The following is a 26,198-nucleotide window of genomic DNA, read 5'->3' on the forward strand; positions in this document are numbered from 1 at the left end:
CCACAAAGAAAGAGTATTAACTTTGCATCAATAGGCAAAGAATAATTAAAATATAATTAAAAGCATGAATTCTTCTAATGATTGGCTTTATATAATGTGTATTTAAAAACAAGACATCTGTTAAGGCTCTTTTTGAAGCTATCCAGAAACCAAGAGAGGATAGCATTTTAATTAAAAATGGATTATTTCAAAAACAGTTTAATCACCCTGTCATCATAGGACTTAGACCTTGTTAATTAGCTATTGATAAATAGGTTTAAGTTTCCAAAAATTTAAATTCGGGGGGGGGGTGGAAAATATATTTTTAGGGATCTGCCCCGCATTCCTGGGAGGGTGGCAGGGGAGATGTTCAGAGCACGTGAGTTCGTTCTGAAACCGCCTCTCCCGTCCTCTGTAGACCCAGCGTGGCCCTCCCGCCGCAGCTGGGGACACGTGGGCGGCACCTGTGGCTCTCCCACCTTCCCGTCTTCTTTCTCTGAGGTGAGAGGGTGTGAGGCCCCGGAGGGGGTGTCACTCCCCGAATGGGTCCTCGCCCTACTGAACCATGGCTAAGGCCCCACTAAGTTCCTAAGGGGCATCGATGCGGCCCCCGCCGTGCTGAGGAGGCCACTGCCAGACAAGGCCCCCTGCCCCGTTGCTCCCCCTCCCCGCCTCTCGGTCGGAGCATCCCCACCAGTGGTACCTCTTTTCAGGGCTTATGCTTATGACCCGTTTCCTGTATTCAATGTCCTGTGCTTAAAATACCTAGAGAGTTTCATGGGGGCCTGGCTGGTACAGCACCTGTCCCGCCTCAGAGCTGGGAGCAGAGGGCAGTGGGAGGGAATATATGGACCTGTACGTGGACCCAGAGCTGAATCAGCGTGAGCTGGGGCCCAGGGGCAGCTCACCGACGCAGCAGGTGGTTCCCAGCGGCTGCCCAGAGCTGGAGCCGGCTGGCGAGGTCGAGCCAGTGCATCAGTCTGCCACTTCTGAGAGGAATTGATCTAAAACCGTGCTTTCCGGAGAATGTTCTGTCTGAAACGACACATTTGTGAAATGTTTTAAGATTGTAAGGCTGAGAGGAAGGAATTTGATGTTTGGAAATAAAGTAGCCCTGGAGTCTAGAAACAAAACACAACACCCTGGAGGGACTCCGAAAGCAACGCTCGCTCTTTCTCTGGAAGGAATGACTGGGGGCTGCAGGCCTGCCTTCGCTGGGTGGAGTCCCGCTTTGTCCCCGCAGGATCGGTATTTAGGAAACACCTGTTTGGTGGGAGGGCCCAGGTTTTGTTTCTTCCACTGGAGAGCGGGTCGAGTTAATGGCTGGTGGTGCCTCCCGGGATGCCCCGGATGGGATTGGGGAGGAGCTGGGCGCCCACAGTCCTCTACAGCTGTGGTCCCGGGTGGACATCCCAGCGAGACGTCATTGTCTTGACCAGGCTCCATCCAATGGCCTGACCTTAGGATGAGCTAGTAAATCAAGGTGGAAACGCTGCCAAACAAGGCTCTAGCCAGGACCTGGGTGGAGGAGAAGCTCTTCCTCATCTGTTCTTGGTGGCAGAGCAGACTCGCCTGGTGCGAGCTGGGCATGTCCCCGTCTGAGGACCTCAGCAGCCAGGTTTGCTGGAGTGGCTTTGTTCCCGGAGGGGCCTGTTGGGCCTCTGTCTGCAGGGTCCGTACTGACCTGGCGTCCGAGGCCAGCAGGGGCAGGTGGGTCGCAGGGAAGTCTTAGCTCTCTTTGAGCTTACCCCTCCAGCTCTTTTCCAAAGGTGGCACATGCTGTCTAGGGACTGCAGAACTTCTGGAGCAGTGTTCCCATCCAGAACTAGAAACAGGCTCTTCCTCAGAGAGGCTCAGAGCAGAATCTCCCAGCATCCATCTTTCACGTGAACCCTCACAATTTCTGCCAAATCCTTTTCACACCTAGAGTATTTTATTAGCTTAATAGTTTTTTTTTTTGAAAAAACAATGTTTTTGGCCCTGGCCGGTTGGCTCAGTGGTAGAGCGTCGGCCTGGCATGTGGGGGACCCGGGTTCGATTCCCGGCCAGGGCACTTAGGATAAGCGCCCATTTGCTTCTCCACCCCTACCCCCTCCTTCCTCTCTGTCTCTCTCTTCCCCTCCCGCAGCCAAGGCTCCATTGGAGCAAAGATGGCCAGGACGCTGGGGATGGCTCCTTGGCCTCTGCTCCAGGCGCTAGAGTGGCTCTGGTCTCAGCAGAGCGACGCCCCGGAGGAGCAGAGCATCCCCTCCTGGTGCGCAGAGCGTTGCCCCTGGTGGGCGTGCCGGGTGGATCCCGGTTGAGCGCATACGGGAGTCTGTCTGACTGTCTCTCCCCATTTCCAGCTTCAGAAAAATACAAAAAAAAAAAAAAAAGAAAAAGAAAAAAAGAAAAAACAATGTTTTTTTTTTAAAGAAAGCTTTGTATCTCTGTCATGGTGAAACCCAGTATGATTTGCCATAAATAGAAGGTCAACACTCTAAATATCTAATGTATAAAATGTATTTAACGGTGTATCCCATGCTTTGGGAAATACTAGCTCAAAGGAAAGCCCATCCTGTCCAGTCCTTTCCACAGCCCCACCCCATGATGGCTCCCTGTGCCTTCCTGGGGAGGCAGGAGGGGTGTGCTGGGGTCTCATGGGGGGAAGGAGCCTCTTAATTGTGTTAAACAAGGGTTATCTCCCTCCAGCCCTTCCTGGTCACTGGACCTAAATGATTCCTATGGTGTCCTGGTGCCTTTTTTTTTTTTTTTTTTTTGGTGGCAGAGACAGAGGGACAGGTAGGGACAGGCAGACAGAAAAGGAGAGAGATGAGAAGCATCAATTCTTTGGTGTGGCACCTTAGTTGTTCATTGATTGCTTTCTCGTATGTGCCTTGACCAGGTGGCTGCAGCAGACTGAGTGACCCCTTGCTCAAGCTGGTGAGCCTTGCTTAAACCAGATGAGCTCACGCTCAAGCTGGCATCCTTGGGGTTTCGAACCTGGGTCCTCCACGTCCCAGTCTGATGCTCTATCCACTGCACCCACCACCTGGTCAGGCTCCTGGTGCATTTTTAAAGGGAGAGTTTTCAGTGTGGGGCCAGGAAGGTGTTTTGCTGACATCAGCAAGGACCGGTGAGACTGGGTCAGATGTGAACAGTTATTGATCCCAGAATAAGGCAGAGAGCATGTGGCAAATTGTGTGTGTGTTGACACAGCTCTTGCAAGGCCTTCCAAAGCTGGGCCTCCTGACTGGCCCAGGGGTGCCAGCACCAAAGGGATCTAGGTTCACAGACAGAAGTTTCCCTCTGGAGCCGCGTGCTGCGGGCTCCCGAGTGTCGTTACCATGTTCTGTGCTTGACTGCAGCTCCTGTCCTCCTTTTGGGGATCAGCAGAGAAGACACTAGGGAGGGTGAGATGGGGCCCGGCCAGTAACTGTATAGATGTTGGTCAGAACCCCTTTCATTCTTCATATATGAATCTCTTAAGCATTAATAGGAAAAGATAAACCTTTAATTTTCTAAGAAAGAAACAGGCCATTCAGAAAGAAAGCGATATGAGGAAACACACATAAAGCCTGTTCAGACTCCTCAGTTAATCATGAAAGAAGGAAACAGTGTTTTGTTTTGTCTGCAGGGTGCTCAGTCCTGTGGACACACAGGCCCCGGGGTGCACCGCTCAGGGCCCTGAGAACCCTTATGGGTTTTCTGGGGTCCATTTGGAAGAACATGCTGAGACTCAAAACTGTGCATATTCTCAGTCATGCTACTTTTTGCAATTTAGCCCGAAGACAATGAAAGGGCATATGGCCATGGGTATTTAATGTTACACGGAGGAGGAAGCAGCCTAGAAATCTAGCGGCATGAAACTGGTTAAGTAAATTATAAGCTGTAGCACTGCCCAAAAAACCACTTACTTGTCCAGTCACCCAGCAGTAATGTACTGAAAACCTTCTGCTTACCAGCACTGTTCCAGCACCAGGGCCCCTGCAGCGAGGCAACAGACAAACCCCAGCGTAGTGGGAGGTGAGAGGATGGACGAATGGATGAACGGATGGACAGACGGATGGACTGATAACATGTTGGATAGTGGTGAAGGCTAACAGAGGAGAGTGTACTCTTTGTCCAGGGGCTCAAGACAGGCATCCCTGAGGAGGCAATGGAGGAGAGACCTGAAGGAGAAGAGAGCAAGCTGTGGCCCTCAGGGACAGACACTCCAGGCAGGAAGAACGGGGCTTATCTAGTGACCCGGAGGTGGGAGCTTGCCTGCGGGTCCCAAGAGTGAGAGGGAGGCAGGCTGCTCCCGGGAAGTCAGAGTCGGGTTTGAACAGAGGAGTCCCTTAAATTGTGAAATGACCCCTTTGTGGAGCTAAAGCAGGGACCCCAGCTAGACCACTGTCACCATTGACCAGGCAAAAGATGGCGGCCTACACCAGGGTCAAGTGATGTTAGTGAGAAATATTCTGAATCTGGACATAGTGAGAACATTAAAAAGAAAAATAGTATAGCCTGACCAGGCGGTGGCACAGTGGATAGAACTTTGGACTGGGTTGAGGAGGACCCAGGTTCGAGACCCCCGAGGTCGCCAGCTTGAGCCCAAACGTTGCTGGCTTGAAGCCCAAGGTTGCTGGCTTGAGCAAGGGGTCACTCGCTCTGCTATAAGCCCCCCTGTCATATGAGAAAGCAGTCAATGAACAACGAAGAAACCACAACGAAGAATTGATACTTCTTCTCATCTCTCTCTTTCCTCTCTGTCCCTATCTATCCCTCTCTCTGATTCTCTCTGTCTCAGTCAAAAAACAAAAAGCAAAACAAGGAAAATAGTATAAACTTGTATCTATTGTTTCTAAGAACTTGAGCAATAACCTTCCCTGAGACATCTAGGACTGGGTAGGGCCCTTTGTCCTTGAAGATTCTTTTCGGCTAAGTTTGGCCCCATGCACAGGTACGAAGTAGAAGAAGTTATAAACCAGTGAATAATCGGTGCAACTACGTGGAAACACTGGCTCTATCTGCTAAGCTGAACCTCTGCAAAGTGCCAGGACACGGCATTTCCTCTCCTGACCATATGCTCGATGGGGACATGGGCGCACGTGCCCCAAAGACTGGCCAGCGCTCTTGGTGACACCCGCAGTCTGGAAACGGCCAGCATGCTCACCATCCTCTGTGGCGCAGCCACTCAGTGGCACACCGTGAGAATGAGACAGCGGCAGCTGCTCGCACTGCCCGGGCTCCAGCGGCACCACGTGGAGCCGTGGAAGGAGCCAGATGCAGAAGACTTGTTGTTTGATTTCGTTTATGTGAAGTTCAGATTAGGTGACACTACCCTGGGTGTGGGAAGTCCGGCTCCCCGTGGAGGGGAGGGCTGCCTGGAGAGGCCTGGGCTACACAGTTTGTGACAGGTCAGTGTGCTGAGTCCTTGTCCTTTCAGTCCCTTTCTGTGTGTGTGTCAGACTTCAGTTAAAGGGTGACTTTAAAAAAAAAAATTCACAAGTTTTTAAATCTGTGCCTATGTGTAAATAAGGCTTAAAAGGTTGATCAACAAAATTTTAATAGAGGGTATCTCTGGAGAATATGGTTGTGGGTGATTTTTTTTAATTATTTTCTATGTGTAGAGAATTTCTAGAATCTCTTTCATTCGTGTGTGTGTGTGTGTGTGTGTGCGTGCACACACACATACGCATATGTGTTATTTAAGTTTATTAACAGTCTGATGCAGCCAGGGCTTGGAAACCTAAGGAGTGTTTTATCCAGTAACCAATTCCAATGAACTCAGAAACTAATCACGCATGTCAAGAATAAAAGGGAATATTTGTTAATTGAATGTCATGTTATGTCCTCAGTTATGCTTAATACAAGATAGGCAATTTAGAATTCCCAATTATCCAATTAAAATGCTAATTATCTTGTACCTTGATAAGCCACTCTTGGGGACAGAGTGAGAGTGAGTGGCTTCTCTCTGGCGTTCCTCATCTTCCTGCCTTGACCAGCCCCGTCTTTCCTCTGTCCTTGCCTCCGGTTGGTGGATCCTCCCCTTCCAGGCCTCGGCCTCCCCACGCCCCTCCCAGGGCACCAGCTCCCCCTCTCCACCAGCCCGTCCTGGGGTTGCGCAGGGCCCTTTGTGCTGGCAGACCCTTTTCAGCTTATTTCAGGCCCCCTGCCCAGATGTGAGGCCAGGGCTCTGGTACGCGTAGCAGAGAGTCAGCCTTGCCCACTGTTCACGGAGTATGGAGCCCTATCCTGCTGAGTCAGAAACTGTGCTTGGACTCCAAACCTCCACACAGATTCCGTGGGTTCCCGACCCCCCGCACAGTGCCACTCTGAGTGGAAGGAAGTTCCCTCATCTGAGAAGTAGGAACATTGCTCCTCTCCCAGAAGGATTGTCGTAAATGCTGAATGCTGCAGGTGGCTGTTTGGTTTGTCTTATTGGAGGGGCTGTGTCACTTGCCCCAATTCTCAGACTGAGCAGCAGGCGAGCCTGTGTTGGCTCAGTTCTGCGTTAGCCCCAGGCCCGGGTCTCTCCCCTCCCCTCCAGTGCAGACCCCAGATCTGAGGTGCTGTAGAGAGTGCTCTGGCAGAAGCTGAGAAGTCGGGAGCGTGGCCTGGACGGGGAGTGGGGCTCACAGATCTGCTTTCATCCAGTTGTCTGTGAAAGTGGTCCACGCAGGCTCAAGATGCCCGGTGACACATACCCCCCTCATACCCCCTGACATAGGTCTCGGGTTAGAAGGTGCCGTTGGGCCTGGTCCAGGATTGGCGCAGGGGCAGGGGCAGCGGGAGGGGGAGTGAGGGCTCTCAGGGAACACTGGGCAGGAGGAGAGTTGCTGGTGGTGGGGGGACGGCCGCTGCAGCCACCGCAGGCAGTCCTTGTCCCTGGTGGTGCCGCACCGGTGCAGGCTGGGCTGTGAAGCTTGCTGTGAGCGCTGGCTTATTAATAATGCATTTCTGGGTTAGTCCAAGGCTTTAAATCAGTCCATTCTTGGCGACAGACCGTGTGATTGCTGCTTGCTTATTTAAAACATGCTTGGAGTCCCAATGGTGGCTCCCTAGTGTCCTCTGTGTCTTTCCTTACCCAGGGGCCTGGGGCAGGGGAGGGACAGGGCAGCCCCCCCCCCCCCCCCGTCCCTGCCAGTTCATCGTTCCTCAGAAGGCCTGTAGAGAACTCTGTTAAATGACCTGGACTCAGGGTATTTCAGCTGAGCCCTCAGCATGGGGAGGGGGCAGAGGCAGCTGGGGAGGAACCGTGTACTGAGCCACCCTGTCTGTGTCAAGGGAAGCCTCAAGTGCACATGCGTGTTAATCCTGGCAATGCTGCATATGCACTGGCCTGCATGTGGGGGACCCAAGGCCACCCACAGAGAACCTGGCTGTGCTGGCACATGTAGGATTGGGTGTCCATACCATGCATCTGCATGTGGATAGTACCAGTAAGGTTCTGGTATCCCACTTTACAGATGAGGAAACTGAGGCATGGAGAAGCCATACAGCTGGTACATAAGAGGCAGAGCTGGGATTTGGCTTTGGTGTCAGTATTGAGTGGGGCCCCGGGAGGCTGGGTGTGAGGCCCAGGGCAGGGACTACAGGGCTGGGCAGTGGGGAACCCACAGGCCTGAGGGAGTGATGGACAGCGGTGAGGAGACTGCAGTGACAGGGCAGGCGGGCTGCCACCCAGACCTAAGAAGACACTGCATTTACTTCTAACACATCAGCTCCCACACTCTGGCCCCTACCCATGGTCCTAACCCCTAATTGGACCCTCTCTCTGCTCAGCCAAGTGGCTTCTGCCAGCCTGCTCATCTCCTTCCCAGCTTGGCCTCCTAGAAACCCGCCGTGCACCCAGGCCCGGCCCAGGAGGGGGCGATGTGGCCGATGCAGCCCACCACTACCCCTGCTGACCTCCCTGGCTGGCTCGTGCTTACCCTGGTAGCTTGGGACACTGGCTGCTGGGGCAGCCACCCGCAATCTCAGGAGTCAGTGTGTTTTTGTAGGATTGTGTCTGCCTCCTTATCAGATGATGAACCCCAGAGGCCAGGAGCTGGGTCGTGTGCCCAGGAGGGCTCCGTGGGCTGGATTTGTGGGCCCCAGGGAGGCCCAGTGGTACTGTCCCTGGAGACACCTTTCCTGTAGATCCGGGTCCCAGAATCTGCTGTCCCTGCCTCACTAGTCACCTCTAGACTCTGACAAATGAGCCTGCCCCTCTGTCGCAGCAGTAACTACACTCACCTCGTTACTCACAGCACAGACTCTCCCAGGTTACTTAAAGGTTCTCATTTATGCCTGGGTGCAAAGCATTTTCTACCCGTGTCTTGCTCGTGAGGAATTTATAGGCAAGGATGTTAGAAGAATGGGCATGTGGAGGAAAACTCCAGGGTGTCTGTGAAGCTGATGGCAGGGATGGGGGCAGACCCCACCCTTCCCTCCTGCTGCAGGGCCACGTGCCCAGCCCTGTGCTCCCCACCCCATCCTCCGTCAGGTGAGCAGGAGGGAACAGTTAGGCCCAGCACAGCATGTGCGCTGCACACGAGAGTCCCAGACTGGCCGGGAGAGCAGGCAGGGTCACCGGGGTGGTTGGCACTGCTCCCTGTCCTCCTGTCTGCGGTGGGTCCTCTGATGGATACACTCCACATTTCTAGTTTTGTTTTGGTTCCTCATAAAACCTGCCTGGTCTATTTTCAAACTGTATTCTTAGGTGTTATTTTCCATGTGTGTATCGTCTCTATCTGAGGATTCTGTTGTCGCAGGTCCTGTGGGGCTCAGCCTGCTGCTTGTTGTGTCTGACAACTCTTGTGAACTGTTTTCAGGTTGTGAGTTCACCTTCAGTGTGTATGGGGTGTGTATATGGATGTGTGTCTGTATACACATGTGCATGTATGTGTATGTATACACACATGTATGTTGTGCTGTGTTCTTGTGTGCATGCACGTGTCTGTGTACATGTGTCTCTGTGCATGTGTGTACATATGTGTGAGCACACACATGCGCATATCCTAGCTGGCCTGGGTCAAGGATATGGCTGCCCAGTTTGGTATTGTGTCTGCTCCTGCCAGGTGCTCCAGATGTCACCAGTCAGGGACCAAGATTTCCATTAATTTCCTGGCTTTGGAGGGTTTCCAAACCATGCAGAAAGTTCACACTTGAGCCTGAGCGCCTCGGAGGACAGACCATGCTATGAAATATGAGGGCATGTTCTTTATTTTTTTCCCCAGAGCCCAGGCAAGCTTCCTGATTGGCTGCTTTGAAGCTCATGAATTTTCCGTCAAATCTACACTTTCGCTGAGGGTGCTTCCCTGCCAGGGCCCCAACTTTGTGTAGAGGTGTGGCTCAGTTCTAGTCCCCTACCTCCTTTGTGTCTGAGTTCTTGCTGCTGTCCCCACATGTTAGTGAAAGCCGAGACCTTCAGGTTCCCAAGACTGCCAGCGGTCCTGGGAGCTCTGCTTACTGTATTTTATGCAGCACCTGCGAGTATTGGGGGGGGGGTACATGCTCTGCCATCATCATGTCATTGTGACTGAATCTGACCAGAGACCGTTTCAGCCAGTGGGTAGGCCTGTCTGGTACCCCTACTTCTGGCTCCATTTACCGTATTTTCTGTAAAGGTCTAGAGGGGTCTTCCTGGGAGAACTGGCTGGCTCTGCTGCTGCAGCCGGTCCTCAGGCTGTGCCGGCCGAGCTCCGACCAAGCCTCACGCCCAGCATTGGGATCCAGCTCAGAGCGTCCTCTCTTCACCCCTACCCGCGAAAATCAGAAATACGTCAGACTGGCATCTTTCCACAGGCCCCCTGAGCCACTGCACTTGCCCCAGAACTTGGGCACCTCTGTGCGCCCACGGCTCAGGCCAAGGCCCCAGAGAGGGTCTGCTGAGATGTGTGAGCAGAAAACACGGGCCCCGTGCATTCACCTGTTATTGCCATCAAAGCACCAGCTTGTCCTCGCATCAAGTCAGAAAAGTTCATTTTAATTAAAATAAAATTTGGTGCTGACATCCAAGACGAAGAACTTCAGAGTGAACTTGCAGCAGCATGTGGTGCTTCTCCTGTCTTTTCGCCTCTTCTGTGGCCGTGCGGAATTGTCACGTGGCTGACAGAGATGACCTGGCACGGCCGCGGCGACTGCAGGTGAAAACGGGGTCAGCGTCCTTTGGCTGGTGCTTCTCTAGGTTGTGCCTCTTACGCTCAGTCACTCTTTTCTTAAAAGAAAATGATGAAGGCTGTTTCTGAGTCAGTTGCCCTGGAGAGCAGTGCCTGCTGAGGGATTGGCTGCAGAAGGGCCACCCCCGCCCTTTCCGCCACCGCTGGGAGCAAGCTGTCTGCTCGCTGGCGCCCTCTGCCTGTCTCCCGCTGCAGCACAAGCCTGCTGTCCCCAGCACCTCGAAAGAGGCTGTGTGCCCTCGGAGGTGTGCTTCCTCTTAGCTTCTCTCAAAGCTCAGGGAGCAGCACGGACCCAGGCCCGTCCGGCGTCTCCCACTCAGTGCAGCTCGCTGTGCAGAGCCTTGGTGTCTAGGTAGGGAGCAGAGGCCACCGAGCCGGTGTCGCTCCAGGCTGCCTACCAAGGTGCAGGACAGGAGGGCTTGCCACGTGGAGAACCATGCTGGGCCGTGACTCGGTCTTGCTAGGCTGAAGTTAATGGCAGCCGCCTGAGCGCTTCTACCATGACAGGGCGCGTGGGGTTCTCCTCGCCTCCCTGGCAGTTCCTGAAATCTTTTCTGTTAGTGAAATATTTCATTCACAGACACCCAGTTATCATGAAGGCAAATCTGAAAGCCAGTTGAATCTCTAACAACTATTGTACTTAATACCCAGTCATGACAATTATACATAATTTGTGGTTATAGTGCCTGGAAGATTAGGCTCCTCTGTATAAACATTCTCTAAAACAGGCTTCGAACGTGCAGAGCAGGGTCACCACTTAATGTGCTCATGGGCAGCCTTGCTGTCCTGAAGGTGGGGGTAGCGGCACAGCCCTGTGATTTGTCCCCCTGTCTTGGAAGTAAGTGGGCAGGGCAGGGTCACCTGGACCTGTTTCTCAGCCAGGGCCACCTGGAGGGCGGGGCCTGAGCTGCTGCCCGGGCCTCAGGAGGTGTGAGGGTCACCCCCACCGTCGCCCTCCACCCCCCTCTGGATGGGTTCTGTGGGGACTGGGCTCTTGGAGCTCAGAGGGCCGCAAAGAGACAAGCTCCACTCCCAGGTCCTAGGGTATCTGGTGGGGAAGGGATGGCGTCCTAGCCTCCCCAGAGTGCTGGGCATCGTGGCTTCCCAGCCACGATGGGACGGTGGAGGTCAGCACTGCCAGAATGGTGTGGATGTGGCTGGCGGCAGCTTGTCGCAAGCAGGGAGAAGCGGGGCCTGCCCCGACCCCATACCCTGCCTCTCTCCGCTTGTCTGGAGACTGCCCTGTGCGGCCCCATCTGCAGGCCCCTTGCCCTCGCCTTCACCCTCAAGCCAGCTCCCAGAAGCTCCTGCTGTCTTTTCCCTGTACCCCTCCCTGAGGTCCGACCAGGGCCCCAGGTGAGTCCAGCACAGGGGCTGGGAAGCCTTGTGTTTCTCCTGACTGTGTGTCGAGCCCCAGCTAGTGGGGTGGGGTATGGCCACTGGAGACGGGAGCACAGGGAACACTTCCTCTAGCCCTGCAGAGACGGTGACCCCTACAGCAGCCCCTCTTCCCACAGGGTCAGGGCTGTCCTCCCCATGGGCCTGGGAGGCCGGGCAGCGCCACAGTGTTGCAGGTGGCAAGCTCCTCTGGGCTCGGTCCCGCCACACTCATCTCTGTGCTCGTGTGGCCTGTAGTTGACCCCGGCTTCAGCTACAAGCCTCCCAGACCCGCTCCCGGGAGCTCAGGCGAGCGCAGGCCTCGCGGGGGGTGTGCAGACTCTGTGGCTCGGTCGCCTGATGCATCTCCCCTCTCCTGCAGCCTCTTCGAGCACTACTGCTACTCCCGGGGCGGCATGCGCCACAGCTCCTACACCTGCATCTGCGGCAGGTGAGTGCACAGCTGGGGCCGCGTGGGGAAGACTGCGGAGGGAGGTGAGACAGTGAGGGCTCCCTCTGTTCGCCAGCTGAGACACACCCACTCGCTCTCATGCCCTCACCAGTGCCCACTTAAGCTTGGAAGGTGCTTCCCCTCCTGGGGCCCCAGGAGCTGAGCTTGTCTCCGCCTGCTCTAGCCGGAGCTGTGTAAAGTAGCGGGCTTGGCCGCCAGCGGCCTTCCTCACCCCTTCCGCGCAGCCACACACCCAGCATGTGGAGACCAGGCTGTGACGGCGTCTGTGTGCAGTGCGGGTGGAAGGAGCTGTGTGTGTGTGTGTGTGTGTGTGTCTAGGTATGTCTTTGAGGGACACATCCTGGCTGTAGGCAGCCCCTTGTGCCCCAGGCTTACCCATCTCGCCTCCCTGCACTGTGCCCTCCAGTCAGACGGTCCAGCCCCGGCTCCGCCAGGATGGAGCTGTGATGCCCGTGTCCTCAGCACATGAATAATACATGTGCACATCTCAGTCCTTGGAAATTTCTCTGGTAGATAGAAAAATCATTATTTCTACTTTACGATTCTTGAGACTCCGAATAGGGCCATAAATATTATACCCAGGTGAGGTTTTTTTTTTTCCTTTGGCCAGACTTAGAAGTCCTTTTTTCTTAAAGGCATCGCTCATGAGGAAAAAGCTCTCTTGAGCAGCAGAGCAAGGAGCCACTGGTGCCCTGTCTGTCCCAGCAGGACTTCTGATGGCCCTGACCCAGCCCACAGACCCCTGCTCCCCATTCTGTTCTTCAGACCCGCACCCCCACCCCTGGCCTGAGCAGCATCAGCCAGGGAAGCCCTGTAGGCAGGCCCCCGAGGGTGCCCACCAGGGGGTGATTGTGGGAGGTAGTGCCATCGTGCCCCACGCCCCCACAACAGGCTGTGGGCCTGATCCAGCCACCCCTGGGCCTCTGCATCAGGGTAGACAGCCCTTCCCATGGGGCAGGGGCTTGGAGCACTAGCTCATGAGGCCTGTGGGTGCAGATCAGCTGCTGACCTTCCCTCACCCTCTGCAGTGGGGAGAACTCAGCCATACTGCACTACGGACACGCTGGGGCCCCCAACGACCGGACCATCCAGGACGGAGACATGTGGTGAGTGTGGCCAGCCCTGCTCTGCCCCTGCCCTGGCTATGTGTGAGCAGCGGGCCCACAGTGGGCTCAGCCTCAGGACCGACTAACCCTGACAGCTTCTGCCCTGAGAGGCCAACCCCAGTGAGGCCCCCGTTCAGCTCTGGGCCCAGATTTCTCTGCCACAGGCACTGGCTGCATGGAGCCTGGTGGGTCAGTGACCTGGGGCAGTGAGCTCTCTGAAGAGGGCCTGAGCTGGCCCCTGGCCCTTGCCCTCTGTTCTCTGCATTTAGCACCCACCACACTCATGCCTCAGTGCCCAGGGGCAGGGCATCTTGGCTTGAAGCAGAGAAGACCCTAGGGAGCCTCAGCCACAGGGCCCCTTGGTGTGAGTGGCCGTAGTCCAGGCGGTCAGAGGTCGTGCTCCCCGTGGCTGTTTGCACGCCTTTTCTGAGCACTTTTCGATGTGCTCTGAGCTCCTTATGGAGCCGTGACCGAGCAGGTGTGGGCAGGACCTGCGCTCCAACCCTCCGATGGGCTCGTCTCTGTTGGCGGACTCTTGGGATTCAGCGTGTGGACCCCTGGCGTGTAGGGCTCATGCTAGGCCTAGGCCCCACCTTCCTGGGCCTCTGCTGTGGGCCTTGGGAGGGGGCTTCACTGACCTGTCCCAACCCTTCATCCCCTGTCCTCTTCAACACCCCGACGTCAGGCAGGGCCAGTGCAGGCTGCCTCAGGGCTACTGAGAGCTGCTCAGCGGCTGCAAGCCCCACAGGGCTGCCCTGTACTGGCCTCCAGACGCTTAGCTGTGGCCATCGGCCCGCAGGCAAGGGCAGGCTGGGTGTGTTCACTGTCTCGCCCGAGTCTTTGGCACCTTTCTCTCCTGTTGCAGAGGCACCTGAGTAGGGCCGGCCGCGCCTGCTTCCAGGCCCGGCCGGGCTTCCTCCCTGTCCTTGCGTGTGTCCTGCTGGTCTGTCCCCACGCTGGCGTCCCGGGGATGCCGCACACTGGCCAGAAGCCTGCCCGCTGCAGGGTAGCCCCGCCCTCCCGCCAGGAGCTGGGGAGGCTGTGCCTGGCGGCGCCCAGCCCATGTCCATTGAGGGGCGGGAGCCAAGAGACGTGCTCTGAGTTGTCACTGCCAAGTGTTTGTGGGAACCCACCCAATCCCAGGGTCCCCCTACCACACGGCTCACCAGGCTCCGGACCGGCCATAGTCTCTTTACTGACTACCAGGGTCAGTAGCTGGACAGGATGTTCTGGCTCGGGCCGCAGTTAGTAGAAACGTCGCTCAGCTCTCGGGAAGAACACAAAGCCAGTTCCCTTTCTGAGCATCCGTGTACTTACCTGTGAATGGAGATAGCACACCCTTTCCAGACTGCACGGGGTGCAGAAGGGAGGCGCCAGGAACACAAGTGCTAAGTACAGTACCCTCTTCCCCTGGGCCCTGCTGCTCACTGCGACCCTCCCAGAGTGTCTAACATTCTCCAGACCAAGGGTTTGCAGCAGCCTTGACAGTCCCCGCCCAGGCCCGGCACAGTGGACACCTGTTATAGGGTCTGTCACCTGGTTCCCATGAGGAGGGTCTCCCTGCCTCCCCTCGCCATGTGCAGGCGAGGTCACTGAGACACAGGAAGGTACCAGGTCCGAGTGCAGGGCCAGAGGGATTTGGGAAAGGGTTGGCTGCCTCGGACTTGGCTCACCTGGAGACTAAGGAAATAGAGGTGTGAGCCCTGCCCTCTTGGCCTTGGCTGAGCACTGTTGGCCCCAAGGAGAGACCGCCTGGCCTCTTCAAGGACTCTTGACTCCTGTACCGCTTCCTGATGCTCTTTGACTCTGTGGCCCATTCTGGAAGGGAGGACAGGACATGTGAGGACAGTCTCCATGCAGTGTCTGGGTCCCAGCCACACAGTGGTCCCAGCTGTTCTGGGAGCAGCTTTAGCCAGCTTGAGAGCGCTGGTGCAGGCCATGTGGCCATGACTGTTTTTCCCTTGTGAGCCCAGCCCAGCCCAGGGGAAGTGGCTTCTTGTCTGCTACTGTCTATCTGCCCCAGGGGGCGTCTTCCCCTCTGGAAAGGCCGGACCCAGCTCTTTCTGGGGCGATCCCTGATGGGGCGGGCCAGGATGACTAGGGCACAGCAGACACCAGGCCTCCACCCGACCCAGGTGCTGTGGCCTCGGCCCTCCTGGGCAGCACCAGCACCTGCTTCTCCCGGTCAGCTTTAGAGACAGAAATAATTCAAGGAATCCCTCGGATGTTAATGCCAAACCCAAATTGGTGATTTTATTTTTCTAGTGCCAACTTTGAAATGTAGCCAGTAGAATAATTATGAGTTTATTATAGTCAATTTATTATGCAGCATTTAGAACAACATGTTTTGTTGATTACTGCTTCTGCCAGATTGCTGGTGGCGTTTATAAGCCATTGTTTTATTGAAATTGATCTGCTGAGCACCCACTGCATTTGGTAAATAATAAATCACTCTGTTATCCCTACATAAAAGCCATGATACTTCATCATAAGGTATGAAACCAAAATATGAGCATAGTGCAGAATATTTCTGGAAGTTGAGTCTCCCAGATCAGTGACATTCTGTGTCTCAGTCCCTTGATGTTCGGTGGAAATGCCCCAGAGATATGTTAACAGTTAGTCCGTGGGGCTCTTTGAGGGTCGGAGCTGGTCCAGGGTGTCAGACTCTCCTGGAGAAGGTGAGGAGTAGGTGCTGAGTGCGGCCAGCCCTTTCTGTCCCTTTCCTCACAGTCCAGACACCCCCCCCCCCACACACACACACACACCCAGGGAGTCAGAGGGGCAGGGTTATGTGATGAGCACAGAGGATCCCCAGGTCAAGTCCCTGCCTCCCCCAGTTGAGTGGCCATCCCTCAGCCTCAGCTTCTCTGTCAGTCATCTGGGGTAATATAGTACGTAGCTCTAGGAGGATTCAGCGATAATCGTGCAAAGTGCTGAGCGTGGAGCCTGGCACAGCGTGGGCCTAGGCAGGTAAGAGCTGTAACACAGTGGCCACCTCCCCCCAGAGCCAGCAGACCAGGGCCTCTCCTACCTGTTCCCCAGCAGCTGGTTCCGACACAGGCCGGAAGGGAGAGCCGCCAGGCCTAGCTGATTTACAGACAGCTCCCGGCTTTTCAGTCTCAGCCCCCACACTGTCCTCTGGGGGGGGGAGGGTGCCAGGTGGAGCCTGAGGGTGGCCAGGCCCACTTCCCATGCTGTGTCCTTTCAGTACCAGGAACTTACCCGGAACTGGGCCATGGCCCCTGTCAGCAAATTCTTACTCCAGCTGAGAAGAGCATTTTGCGGTCCACTACTTGCACCATGCCAGCTTCCTATCATCCCCATCCTGATTGTCCTCTGAGCCCTCATCACTTGTCCAGTCCTCCCAGAACAGCCTGTGCTTTGTAAACCGTAGCCCCCAAGGTGGGTCGGGGTGCCAAGAACTGGCATGCTGCCCGTGGGCCACCAGGGGGCGTCATTATCCATGTTTAAAGCCACTGGGAAGCAGTGCACCTTGAGTTGGGCCCACACTTGTGCTGGACCTGGGGGTCTGATGCTGACTTTGTGGCAGTCCCCGCCTCTCCTGGGCGCAACAGCAGGCTCTCCCCAGGGCACAGAGGTAGGAAGGGGTCCAAGGTCTGCTTTTACTGGGCTCGGATTTGGAAAACAGCTGAGATGCCCCTCCTCACCTGCCACCCCTTTATCTCCCACTATCTAATCAGGTGGCAGGAGAAGTGGTTCCTGCGGTGGGATGCCCTGTGGCCCTTCTCAGAATCTTCCAGAACAGCAATCTAAGGATTGCTGGCCTGGGTTGCCCAGCTGCAGACAGGATATGGCTGGTGGGTAGTGAGCCACACCTCCCAGCACTGGCCAGAAGAGGGCAGCATTGTCTCAGGAGGTGTGGGCTGAGCCTTCTGCTGCCCTAGCCCTGAGTGCCCTGTCTTCTGTGTCCTGGGGCATGGGAGGGGTGCGGCCAGCCCAGTTAGGGGAAGAGACTGTCCCAGCCCCAGCTCAGCAGCCGCCAGTGTAACCTTCCCCTCTCCAACCCTGTCGCGGGATGAGGGCCCCATCAGTCAGTCTCCTTGCCCTAATGGTCAGCCTGAAGCTCTGTTCTCGTGTGCCTTGCCTGTTGACCAGCAAGGGTGGGGACACAGCTCACGTCCAGGAAAGCCCCACTGCTCTTTGCCCAAATGAATGAGGGAAGTCCTTGGAGACATCTGAACCCTGGGTGGCATGTGCCGCCCGTGTCACAGCGCCAGGCTGAGGCGGCCTCTGAGCCCTCTCCTCCCAGCTGCCCCGAGCCGCCCGGTCCTTCCCTCCTGCGGATGAGGAGACAGGCTCACAAGCAGTCATGGCCAGGGTGGGCTGTCCCCACCCGACCCCCTTTCCCTGCTCATAGCACCGTCACCAGCCAGCTCCTTCCTGCCCCTTCCCTCAGGTTGGTTCCCTGTTAATTCCACAGCTTTTATGTGGACTGGGTGGACATTAGTTTAAACTGCTTGGGAAAGTCACCCTCTCTTTCCCCCTCTGGCTGTGGGCGGCAGCCTGTGTCTCCTTCGCAGACATCCCTTCCCCTGTGGGCTGTGACGGCCACTGCTCACCCAGGGCCCCAGCAGCACCCTTGGCACCTCTTGATTCCCACAGGCTGTGATGGGATGATTACGCTCTCTCCTGGTGGCCGCCGGCCTGGTGTCTGGCATCTCTGCGCACTGCAGCCAGCAGAGGTGTGAGTCTGTGCCTGGGGCTCCTCCCCAGCTGCCACCGCCTCCAAGTCCCACTTTTTGTGGTGCCTGCTGCCTCAGTGGGCTTTAGAGGACGATTGTCACCCCCAAGGCCTGCACCCTACTGCCAGGCCAAGCCCAGCCTAGGGCCCTCTACCTGCCTATTTCTTCAGAGCAACATCCTGATTGTCACCAGCCAGCCCCATCCTGAGGATTTCATGGTCTTAAGGACAAGGTCTTGTCTCCTTAGTGCAAGAGAACACTCTAGAGCAGGAGTCCCCAAACTTTTTACACAGAGGGCCAGTTCACTGTCCCTCAGACCGTTGGAGGGCCACCACATACAGTGCTCCTCTCACTGACCACCAATGAAAGAGGTGGCCCTTCCGGAAGTGCGGTGGGGGGCCGGATAAATGGCCTCAGGGAGCTGCATGCGGCCCACAGGCCGTAGTTTGGGGACGCCTACTCTAGAGGGCACAGGGCCTGGTCAGCCATCTGTCCAGCCCCATGGCTGTGGCCTTCAACATTCTGTCCAGTGAGAAATACCATTAATGCATGCCCACGTGCCCAGATTATAACCAGACACCCTGACCATGTGTTTTCTCTCTATTGTTTAATTTGTTTATGTTTCCGACCAACACCCCACTAAGTTGACTTCACAAACCACAGTTTGAAAAGTACCAATCCAGGCAGCGTGGGTGCTCGCAGACATCATGGGACACTGCTCACCAAAAAAGTGAAATGCAGCATGTGCTCTGCGCGTGACACCGACTCCCTCCCTCCACCACAGAGGCCACGGTCCTGACACCCAGCCCTTGCCCCACTGTGCTGTGGTGGCTGCCAGCCCTTGGGGTGGGCAGCCGCTGGGTGCCACCCACACATCGGGCAAGGTGCCATGCAGTGTCCTCCCTGGGGACTTGGCCCCACGCTACTGCTCTGCTTCTGCCTGTGTCACCTGTAGCACAGTAACAATAGCTCCAGACACACAGGAGGCCCCCAGGACGTGCCTGCTCTTATCCCCATGTGTGCCGGGCATTGCTGGCAGTTGAAGCTGCTGCTTGACTTTTCTTGTCTGTCCACCCCCGCAGGTCAGCTATCATGTGGCTGAGCTGGGGAGCAGCGATGCCCAGAAGGCACTAGGGTGAAGTCCATTTGGTGGGTCAGCCTGTGGCACTGAGGGAACCTCCAGGACTCCAAATGATGGTCTTTCCCCTGCTGGTCACAGCCGAGGCTTGGTACTCATGGAGCATCTAGCAGACAGCGGGCCTCATCTGGCAGGTCTGCCCACTGTGGCTCATGAGCTGGAAGGTGACTGGTGCGCCTTCCTTTCTGTCTCATGCTAAGCTCTGAAGGGAAGCAAGGGCTTCCTGCTGCTCAGAAATCCCCTGGCCTGGCCTGGAACACAGACTGGGTGGCTGTGAGCTGGGGTCTGAAATGCTCCTGTCACCTTGACTAGGTCTGTCTGTGTGCATGCACACATGCGTGCACAGTGTCAATCTTGGGTGAGAGGTAGCTGAGTGTGAGGCCACAACTCGAGAGATTAAAATGAAGCTACAAACTGAGTGGCAGTTGTGTAAAGCCTTGTAGCATTTCCCCCAGACTGTTCTCAAGCCACCTCACTGGCCAAGCCATCTTGTAGGCCTTCTGCCTGTGGGCTGGCTGGTCCCTGCGGTGGGACCGAGGGAGCTGAGGGGCCTGGGGAGGGTCTGGGTGGGCCAGTGGTGGCAGGTAGCCCGGGCATAAAGCTGCCCGGCAAGAGCCAACAGAAGACAGAACCTCTCATCCCAGCCAGAAATAGAAGCAGATGAACACATGTGAGGAACGAGAGGCCAGCATATTGCTCGGAGATGTGTAATATCTTCCCAGATGTCTTAGATTATCACACGCGTTCACGCGGCCAGAGATGGTAGGGTTCCTGGTGGCGTCCCCAGGCAGCCAGGGAGGAGGGTGTTCTCGCTTGAGCCAAAGTATGACTGAATTCTCCATTGTCAGTTTGCGTTCAGAGGACGGATGAAGTGGACTCAGAGGAGTTGGAGGGAGATGATTTATAAAAGAGATGGCTTTCGTCCCTGGATTCCAGCATGGCTTGAATCTGAATAACTTATGTTTGTAGGAACTCTGAGGGGGATTAAAAAAAAAAAAAAAAAGCAGCAGAAAGATAGGGAACTGAGAACACAAAAATAGACCAGCCCCGCGCCCGAGCCACCGGCAGGACGGAGCTGCTGGCCGGTGGACACTTCCTTCTCCAGAAAGAGGATGATTTAAAAAAAAACAAAACAAAAAACTCAGCTGAAATCTTCTAGAACCTCAAGGGTGAAGCCAGGCTGGCCGAGAAGCCCCAGGCTCCCGCCAGCCCACGGCCTCTGGGCTTTTGAGGGGGGTTGGCCACCTCGGTTGTCCTGTCTGCGTGGGGAGGAGTCTCGTCTTCTCTGCTTGGGGTGCCTCCAGCATTCGCTGTGCTCCCCTGGGCCTCCTGAGTTTTTACACGGTGCAATTTCTGTTTTTCTTGGAAATCCACACTATCCAAGACACCTTTCTGTTCGAAGGTGCTGCTGCAGGTCGCCTTCTGATGCTGTGGGCCCCCCCCCCCCCGGCATCGGTGTCCCCCCTCCATGACCTGGACTGACCTGTCTGCTCGGGCCATTCCTGGATGTTCTGAATCAACAAACCACAAACCATGTTCCTTTGTTGCCCCTGAGGAGCCAAATGAGAACGCTCTGCTTCCAGGGTGAAACCGGCTCGTGGCCCCGCGTGGCTCCACCCCCCGGTCGCCCTGTTGCTGTTCCCATTTTAAAGGTGGCAAAACAGGCTCTGAGGGCCAAGTGATAGAGCCGGGACAGGAGAGCCCGTCTCTCTCTGGGCTCTGAGCTGCTGACTCCCTGACTCAGAGCCTCAGTTTCCCTGAGGTTTCAGAGGAAGATGTGCCCACCCTCCTGGCCAGCTCTGGGGGAGTGTGCCTTGGGCAGGAGGAGGCCTGCAGGAAGCTGCTGGCCCAGATACCCTGCTGCCTCTGGAGCCTCCTGGGGAACAGGTGCCTGGGTGTGTCTGCTCAGGGCCTCTCTCTTTTATCCCCCTCGGCTCCCACACCGGGCTTGGGCAGGTCACCGGAAGTGAGGCCCAGGTCCCTTCATTGGCCCAGCCCAAGCAGGGCCCCCTCGAATCTGGGACTTTGACCCAACCCAAAGTTCCCCTGCTACGCTTCTGGGGGCTCTTCCCCCACCCGCTGAGAGTCACCTGAGGTGTTATCTGGTGCTTTCTGCGCTGTTGACACTTCTTATGATGTTCTACAATCAGAAAAAGACAGGAGATTAAAAAGTGCCCAGCTGGGAACTTGGGATTTCAGCAAAACATTCGGGCATCATGAGCATTCAAGTTTTTCCTTTAAATATCTGTTTTGGTGCTGCCTGTCACGCCACATGGCCCGACTCCTCGCTGCACCAGCGAGGATGGAGTCTCCCCACTCTTTTGTGTGGCATAGGAACCCCCAAGGCATAGGCAGCTTCTAGAACATTTGTTGAGCAGCTGTGTTTACCATTAGAATCTGGGTTTGGGTGAGACCCTGGTAGTGGAAGGCGCAGCTCTAGCCCTGGGCTCAGGTTTGCCAGAATGTATGTGGCCCCAGACTGACCCCCGTGGGAAGCTGGGAGCCGGCACCAGGCAGAGCAGGGGCCCAGCCAGTCACAGAGGGCAGCCCCGCTGCCTGGCTCTGTGGTCCGCCAGCCCTAAAGACACCGTAGGATCTCAGGCCTGGGGTTAGACCGATGTCCCTCAGCTATTTTCAGCAGCAGCAGCATCGTGACTTGGCCACGACCCAGTGGGGAGCCCCCAGTGCTTGCTGTTGAGCAGCCTGCTGAGGGGCTCAGGCAGGACAGGATGGGGAGGGGGCTCCGTCTAAACCCTGTTCCTTTCCTCCAGGGCCCCAGTCAGTCTGGTGACGCGGTGTGTCCTGTGCCGTCACTGTGGAGGCTGCGAGGGCCCCGTGTGCGTGGTCTGAAAGCAGGGTGTGCGAGCACAGCTCGCCCCCTCCCGGCCTCACTCTGCCAGCGCCCTGTCATGGGGCATGCAGAGGGCAGGTCAGCTGGGCCCGTCCCCCTGACTCAGCAGGCCTGCCCCTCTGTCCCAGCACCGACCTGCCTCTGCTGGCTCCCGGCAGCCGGCTCCAGGCCTCGCCTGTCCTCCCACCCCACCCCTCCACCCGAGCCTGCTGGTCCCCCGCTTTGCCACCCGGAGACGCCGGGGCTCCAGACAGGCCCGGGCACCGTGTGCTGCCGGACACGAGTGCTATCCTTCCAGTGGTCTCCCTGCCCTTCCAGCAGGCCCTGCAGAGTACATCTGTCCCACCCCAGCAGGAGGAGGGACGTTGTCCTCTGGCCAAGGGGACCCTGGAGCAGGGCTGGCTGGGTTTTCAAGCAGACACTGGGGCCTGTGGAGGCAGTGCTGTGGCTCAGCCCGTGCTCTCTATCACGTGCTGCGTCCATCCTAAGGCCCCTGTCCAGTCTCGTGTACATTGCCTCATAGCTGCAGCCGTGCCCGGTGCTAGGAGCAGGGCAGTCCTGGAGGATCTGTGGGATGCTTACATGGAGGCCAGGTAGAGGGCGTCCTGGGGACATCTCTGTCCCTCCTTCATTCTCCAAGCCAGTCTCCATCACCAAATATTGAGGGGCCAGGCCAGCAGAGGCACTGAAGGGCAGGGTTGTGTGCAGGGTCAGCGCCACTCCCTCCAACCTGCCCTGCTCTGAGGTCAGAGGTCCCCCAGGATGGAGCAGGGTTCCCTCGCTGCTTGTGCACCGTGAGAAGACACGGGTGGGAGGCTCAGCACCCTGACCTGCCTGGGACTCAGCAGGCTGCCCCGAGCGCCGGTGGCAGGGTAGTGTTGAGGCAGGGGTGTCCCCGAGCGCCCACTGGCCTCATGCCCTCTTCTCCTGCAGCCTGTTTGATATGGGCGGTGAGTATTACTGCTTCTCTTCCGACATCACGTGCTCCTTTCCTGCCAATGGCAAGTTCACCGAAAACCAGAAGGCCATCTACGAGGCGGTGCTGCGGAGCTGCCGTGCTGTTATGAGCGCCATGAAGCCAGGTGAGGGATGGGGAGGGCACAGCAGGGAAGCAGGTCCTGCACTTTACTGCTTGAATCTGTCCCTGCCTCACATGCTTGTTCAGTAAGACTCCGGAGGGTGTTGGGTCCCCAGGGTCACTCCTAGAAAAGGGGGCTGGCTGCCAACCAGGTACAGAGCTGGGAGTCAGGGTCACCCTCATCCCGTCTGACCACCTGCACATCCCCTGCCTGCACCGGCCACTGGGATGTCAGCATGTTCCCTGCCTTGTCCCAAAGCAGAGTTCGCTACAAGTAGGGCTTGGCGAGCTCTGGACATCGGCACCTGGTTGGACGCGGGGTGCCCTTTTGCTCAGGGCCAACAGCTGCAGCTGGGTCTGGCGGGGGCGGAGTGTCCCTCCAGTGTCCAGGGAATGAGGAGCAGCGGCTGTGGGCCATCTGGGCTCTTGGCTGTGACAGGCCTTGAAGGCTGGACGCTGAGTTCATACTAAGTTGAGGGGACCGTGGCAGTCAGATTTGCATCCCTCTGAGGAGACTATTTTAAAAAGGAAAGAGAAAATTCTAAACCCTCCAGTATAAAGGTCCCCGATGTGGCCTCTTGCAGAGCCAGATCCCGATGGCTCGGCATTTAGCTAAACAGCCCCTGTGGCCGCACAGTTACGAGGGTGAGTTACAGCCCAGTGCTGCTTGGTAGGGATCCCCAGCAACTGTCGTTTTCTGAGGAGGCACACTGTGAGCAGGATGGTCGCTGTCCCGCCCTGGGGGCCGCCCACCAGAAGCTGGGAGCCAGGGAGGAGTGCTGGGGTGACTCCAGGGCCCACTCCGCACCCTCACTCGTCCGGTGGGGACAGAGCTCGGTGATCAGAGGCGTCCCAGGACAGGGGGCTCAGAAATGCCGCACAGGAACACCTAAAAGTCAGCTTCTGCGAGGGAGGACGGTGTTGAGGGGACTCAGCTGGTTTAGCAACTGCACAAGCAAACATCTTGTGCCTGTTGTCTGTTTGAAATGCAGCAGCCTCCTCCGAGGACGGCACACACTGGTCACTGCGGAGCAGCTCCAGGAAGGGCTGTTGCGGGAACAGAGGTGCGGGGTGGGATGGCCAGGGGCCCCCTTTCTTGTGGAAGGAAGGGGGCAGTGAGAAATGCACTCACACGTGCTTCTCAGGTCACGGAGGAGGAACAGGACGGACCTATGGGGTGGGGGCTTGGGCGGCAAGAGGGCTCAATGTGACCTTTAAACCTGACTTGTATCACCCATTATTTGTAAAATTCAGCCTCTGTGAAGTAGTCACCCAAGGACATGTCACCCCTCATCATATCCCACCCCCCTTTTTTTTTAAGATTTTAGTTATTGATTTTATAGATGAGGTGGAGCGAGAAGTATCAACTCATAGTTGCTTCCGTTGTTCATGGCTTGCTTGTTGCTTGTCACATGTGCCTGACCAGGCAAGCCCGGGGCTTCGAACCGGCAACCTCAGCGTTCCAGGTCAGTGCTTTATCCACTGCGCCACCACAGGCCAGGCTTTACACCCTTTCTTTATCCCAGGGAAAAGCACAGTTTTGTTTCGTTTTGAATAACATCAGTCATTTAAACGAGTATTTCAGGTGCGGTGAAAGGTGGACGTGGGTGTGGACGGCCCCAGGAGGGCCCTGTGCTGGGCACAGCCCCGAGGGTGCCAGGGTCTCTCCTCTCCTCCTTGCTTCCATTCTGTGCCCCTCTGTAGCTGCACCAGGGTAGACCCTTGCCATGGAGGTTGAGCACACCATGTCACCTTTCCCGTGAGAGGACTCTTGACCCTTGCTCAGACCATTGTGAATTTAGACATCCAGAGGCCCAGGCCCCAGGCTGGAAGGAGCCGAACTCTGCTGTCGGGCAGGGCTGGGAAAATACCGGGGCCCCCGCTGAACTCCAGGACCCCCGTGCACCCAGGCCCCATCACAGGTCCCTCAAGGAGTAGGGGGCCTGCTTGGACCCGGCCCTGCCGCCTGCCACAGTCCACAGGGACGAGGGCTGCCCAGGGCCAGCAGAGTGAGGCTGGACCGTGACGGGTGTCGGGGAGAGCAGTTGGCAGGATGTCAAGCAGACAGGGCCTTGAAAGGACAGTGTCCCTGGCACTGCCTCGTCCTTGCCTGGTGCTGAGATGGGCAGGGAGGGTAGCCAAGGCCCGGACAACCCTACCTGTCCCCTGCCCCCTGCCCCCCACACAGGAAGGCCTGCTGGGAGGTCCTAAGTGGCACCTCTGCAGCGGGCCAGCTCAGTCGGCCAACAGAGCGACCCCGATTCTGCCCAAGCTCACTGGGCAAGTCCCCAGGGCCTGCGTGGTGCTGAGAAAGGCCCTGTGGGCCGCCTGGCCATGCCAGTCTTGGGGCAGGCACGGGCCTCAGGCCCAGCCGGGCTGGTCTGCAGACTGTGGGGTGGTCCTCCCCCAGCACATTCCGGGGCCTCAGCTTCCCCATCGTATCCCCACCTTTCCCACAGGCACGACAAGATGGTGACTCGCTGCCGGTTCCCAAGAGTCTCATTGAGGTCGCACACAGTGCAGGCCCAGCAAGGCAGGGGTCCTGTAACCACAGAGCTGCTCTCAGAGGGGGGCAGTTCACTCCCCATAGCAGCGAGGAGGCCCCGTGCCCTGTCCTAGCGGAAATGCCCCTGGTTTGTGGGTTCAGCTTCTAGGCCAAGACAAATACCCACTGAGGCTGCGCAATGGCTTCCTGCAGCCTTCCAGGGAAGAGTGAACTGACAGCCGGGGTCCCAGCAAGATGCCCAGGAGAGAGGCAGAGATGAGTGACCACAGCACACCTGGACCCTGGGGTAGCTCTGGGGATGGAGGATGGCAGGCCTTGGCCCTTGGTCTCGGGGTCAGAGGGGGGGTGTCTCTCACTGTCACTCAACGAGGGAAGGAAGGTTGAGCTCACTTAGAGGGTCCCCACCAAGGTGGGCAGGGGTGGGCCAGTCTGCTGTGGCACCTGTGAGAATGCCATTTATACTGCCCCCCCATGTGGCCTGGAATTCCCTCAACCCCAGGCCACACGCTGGCTTCTGGCTGGTTGGAATCTAAGCTCTCCCTGACTCCTGTGTCAGGGCAGGCGGTCTACCCGTGAAAGCTACCCTGTCTCCTTGGCACCCAAGTGTGCTGACGAGACCTCGTGAGTGGAGGAGGCACAGCGGGAGAGCTGGGGCTGCCCAGCAAGGTGGTGTGTGAGCCGGCTGCCACCCACTGCAGGGCTGTTCTGCAGACACAGTCCCTCCATTTGCCTTAGAGCACTGCCTTCCCCTTTAAGCACCCGTCTCTGCAGCCTCATCTCCCACTACCCAGCACCCCATGAGTCCCCCTCGCCTTCCTTGCTCACTCTGGTCGTCCCAGCCTGGGCCCCCCCTCAAAGCCC

At 56.9% G+C, this 26,198-nt stretch overlaps 1 protein-coding gene across 1 annotated transcript in view; it reads left to right on the top strand.

Moving 5' to 3' along the window:
- PEPD (peptidase D) overlaps positions 1 to 26,198 on the top strand; it is a 118,595-nt gene that overhangs the window by 82,888 nt on the left and 9,509 nt on the right. Inside the window, exons 10-12 of the mRNA XM_066243278.1 lie at positions 11,866 to 11,934; positions 12,984 to 13,061; positions 22,687 to 22,835. Coding sequence (XP_066099375.1) covers positions 11,866 to 11,934; positions 12,984 to 13,061; positions 22,687 to 22,835 — 296 coding nt within the window. The remainder of the gene's footprint in view (positions 1 to 11,865; positions 11,935 to 12,983; positions 13,062 to 22,686; positions 22,836 to 26,198) is intronic.

This window comes from Saccopteryx bilineata, chromosome 9 (assembly GCF_036850765.1).
Source record: "Saccopteryx bilineata isolate mSacBil1 chromosome 9, mSacBil1_pri_phased_curated, whole genome shotgun sequence".
In the NCBI taxonomy this organism is placed as follows: Eukaryota; Metazoa; Chordata; class Mammalia; order Chiroptera; family Emballonuridae; genus Saccopteryx; species Saccopteryx bilineata.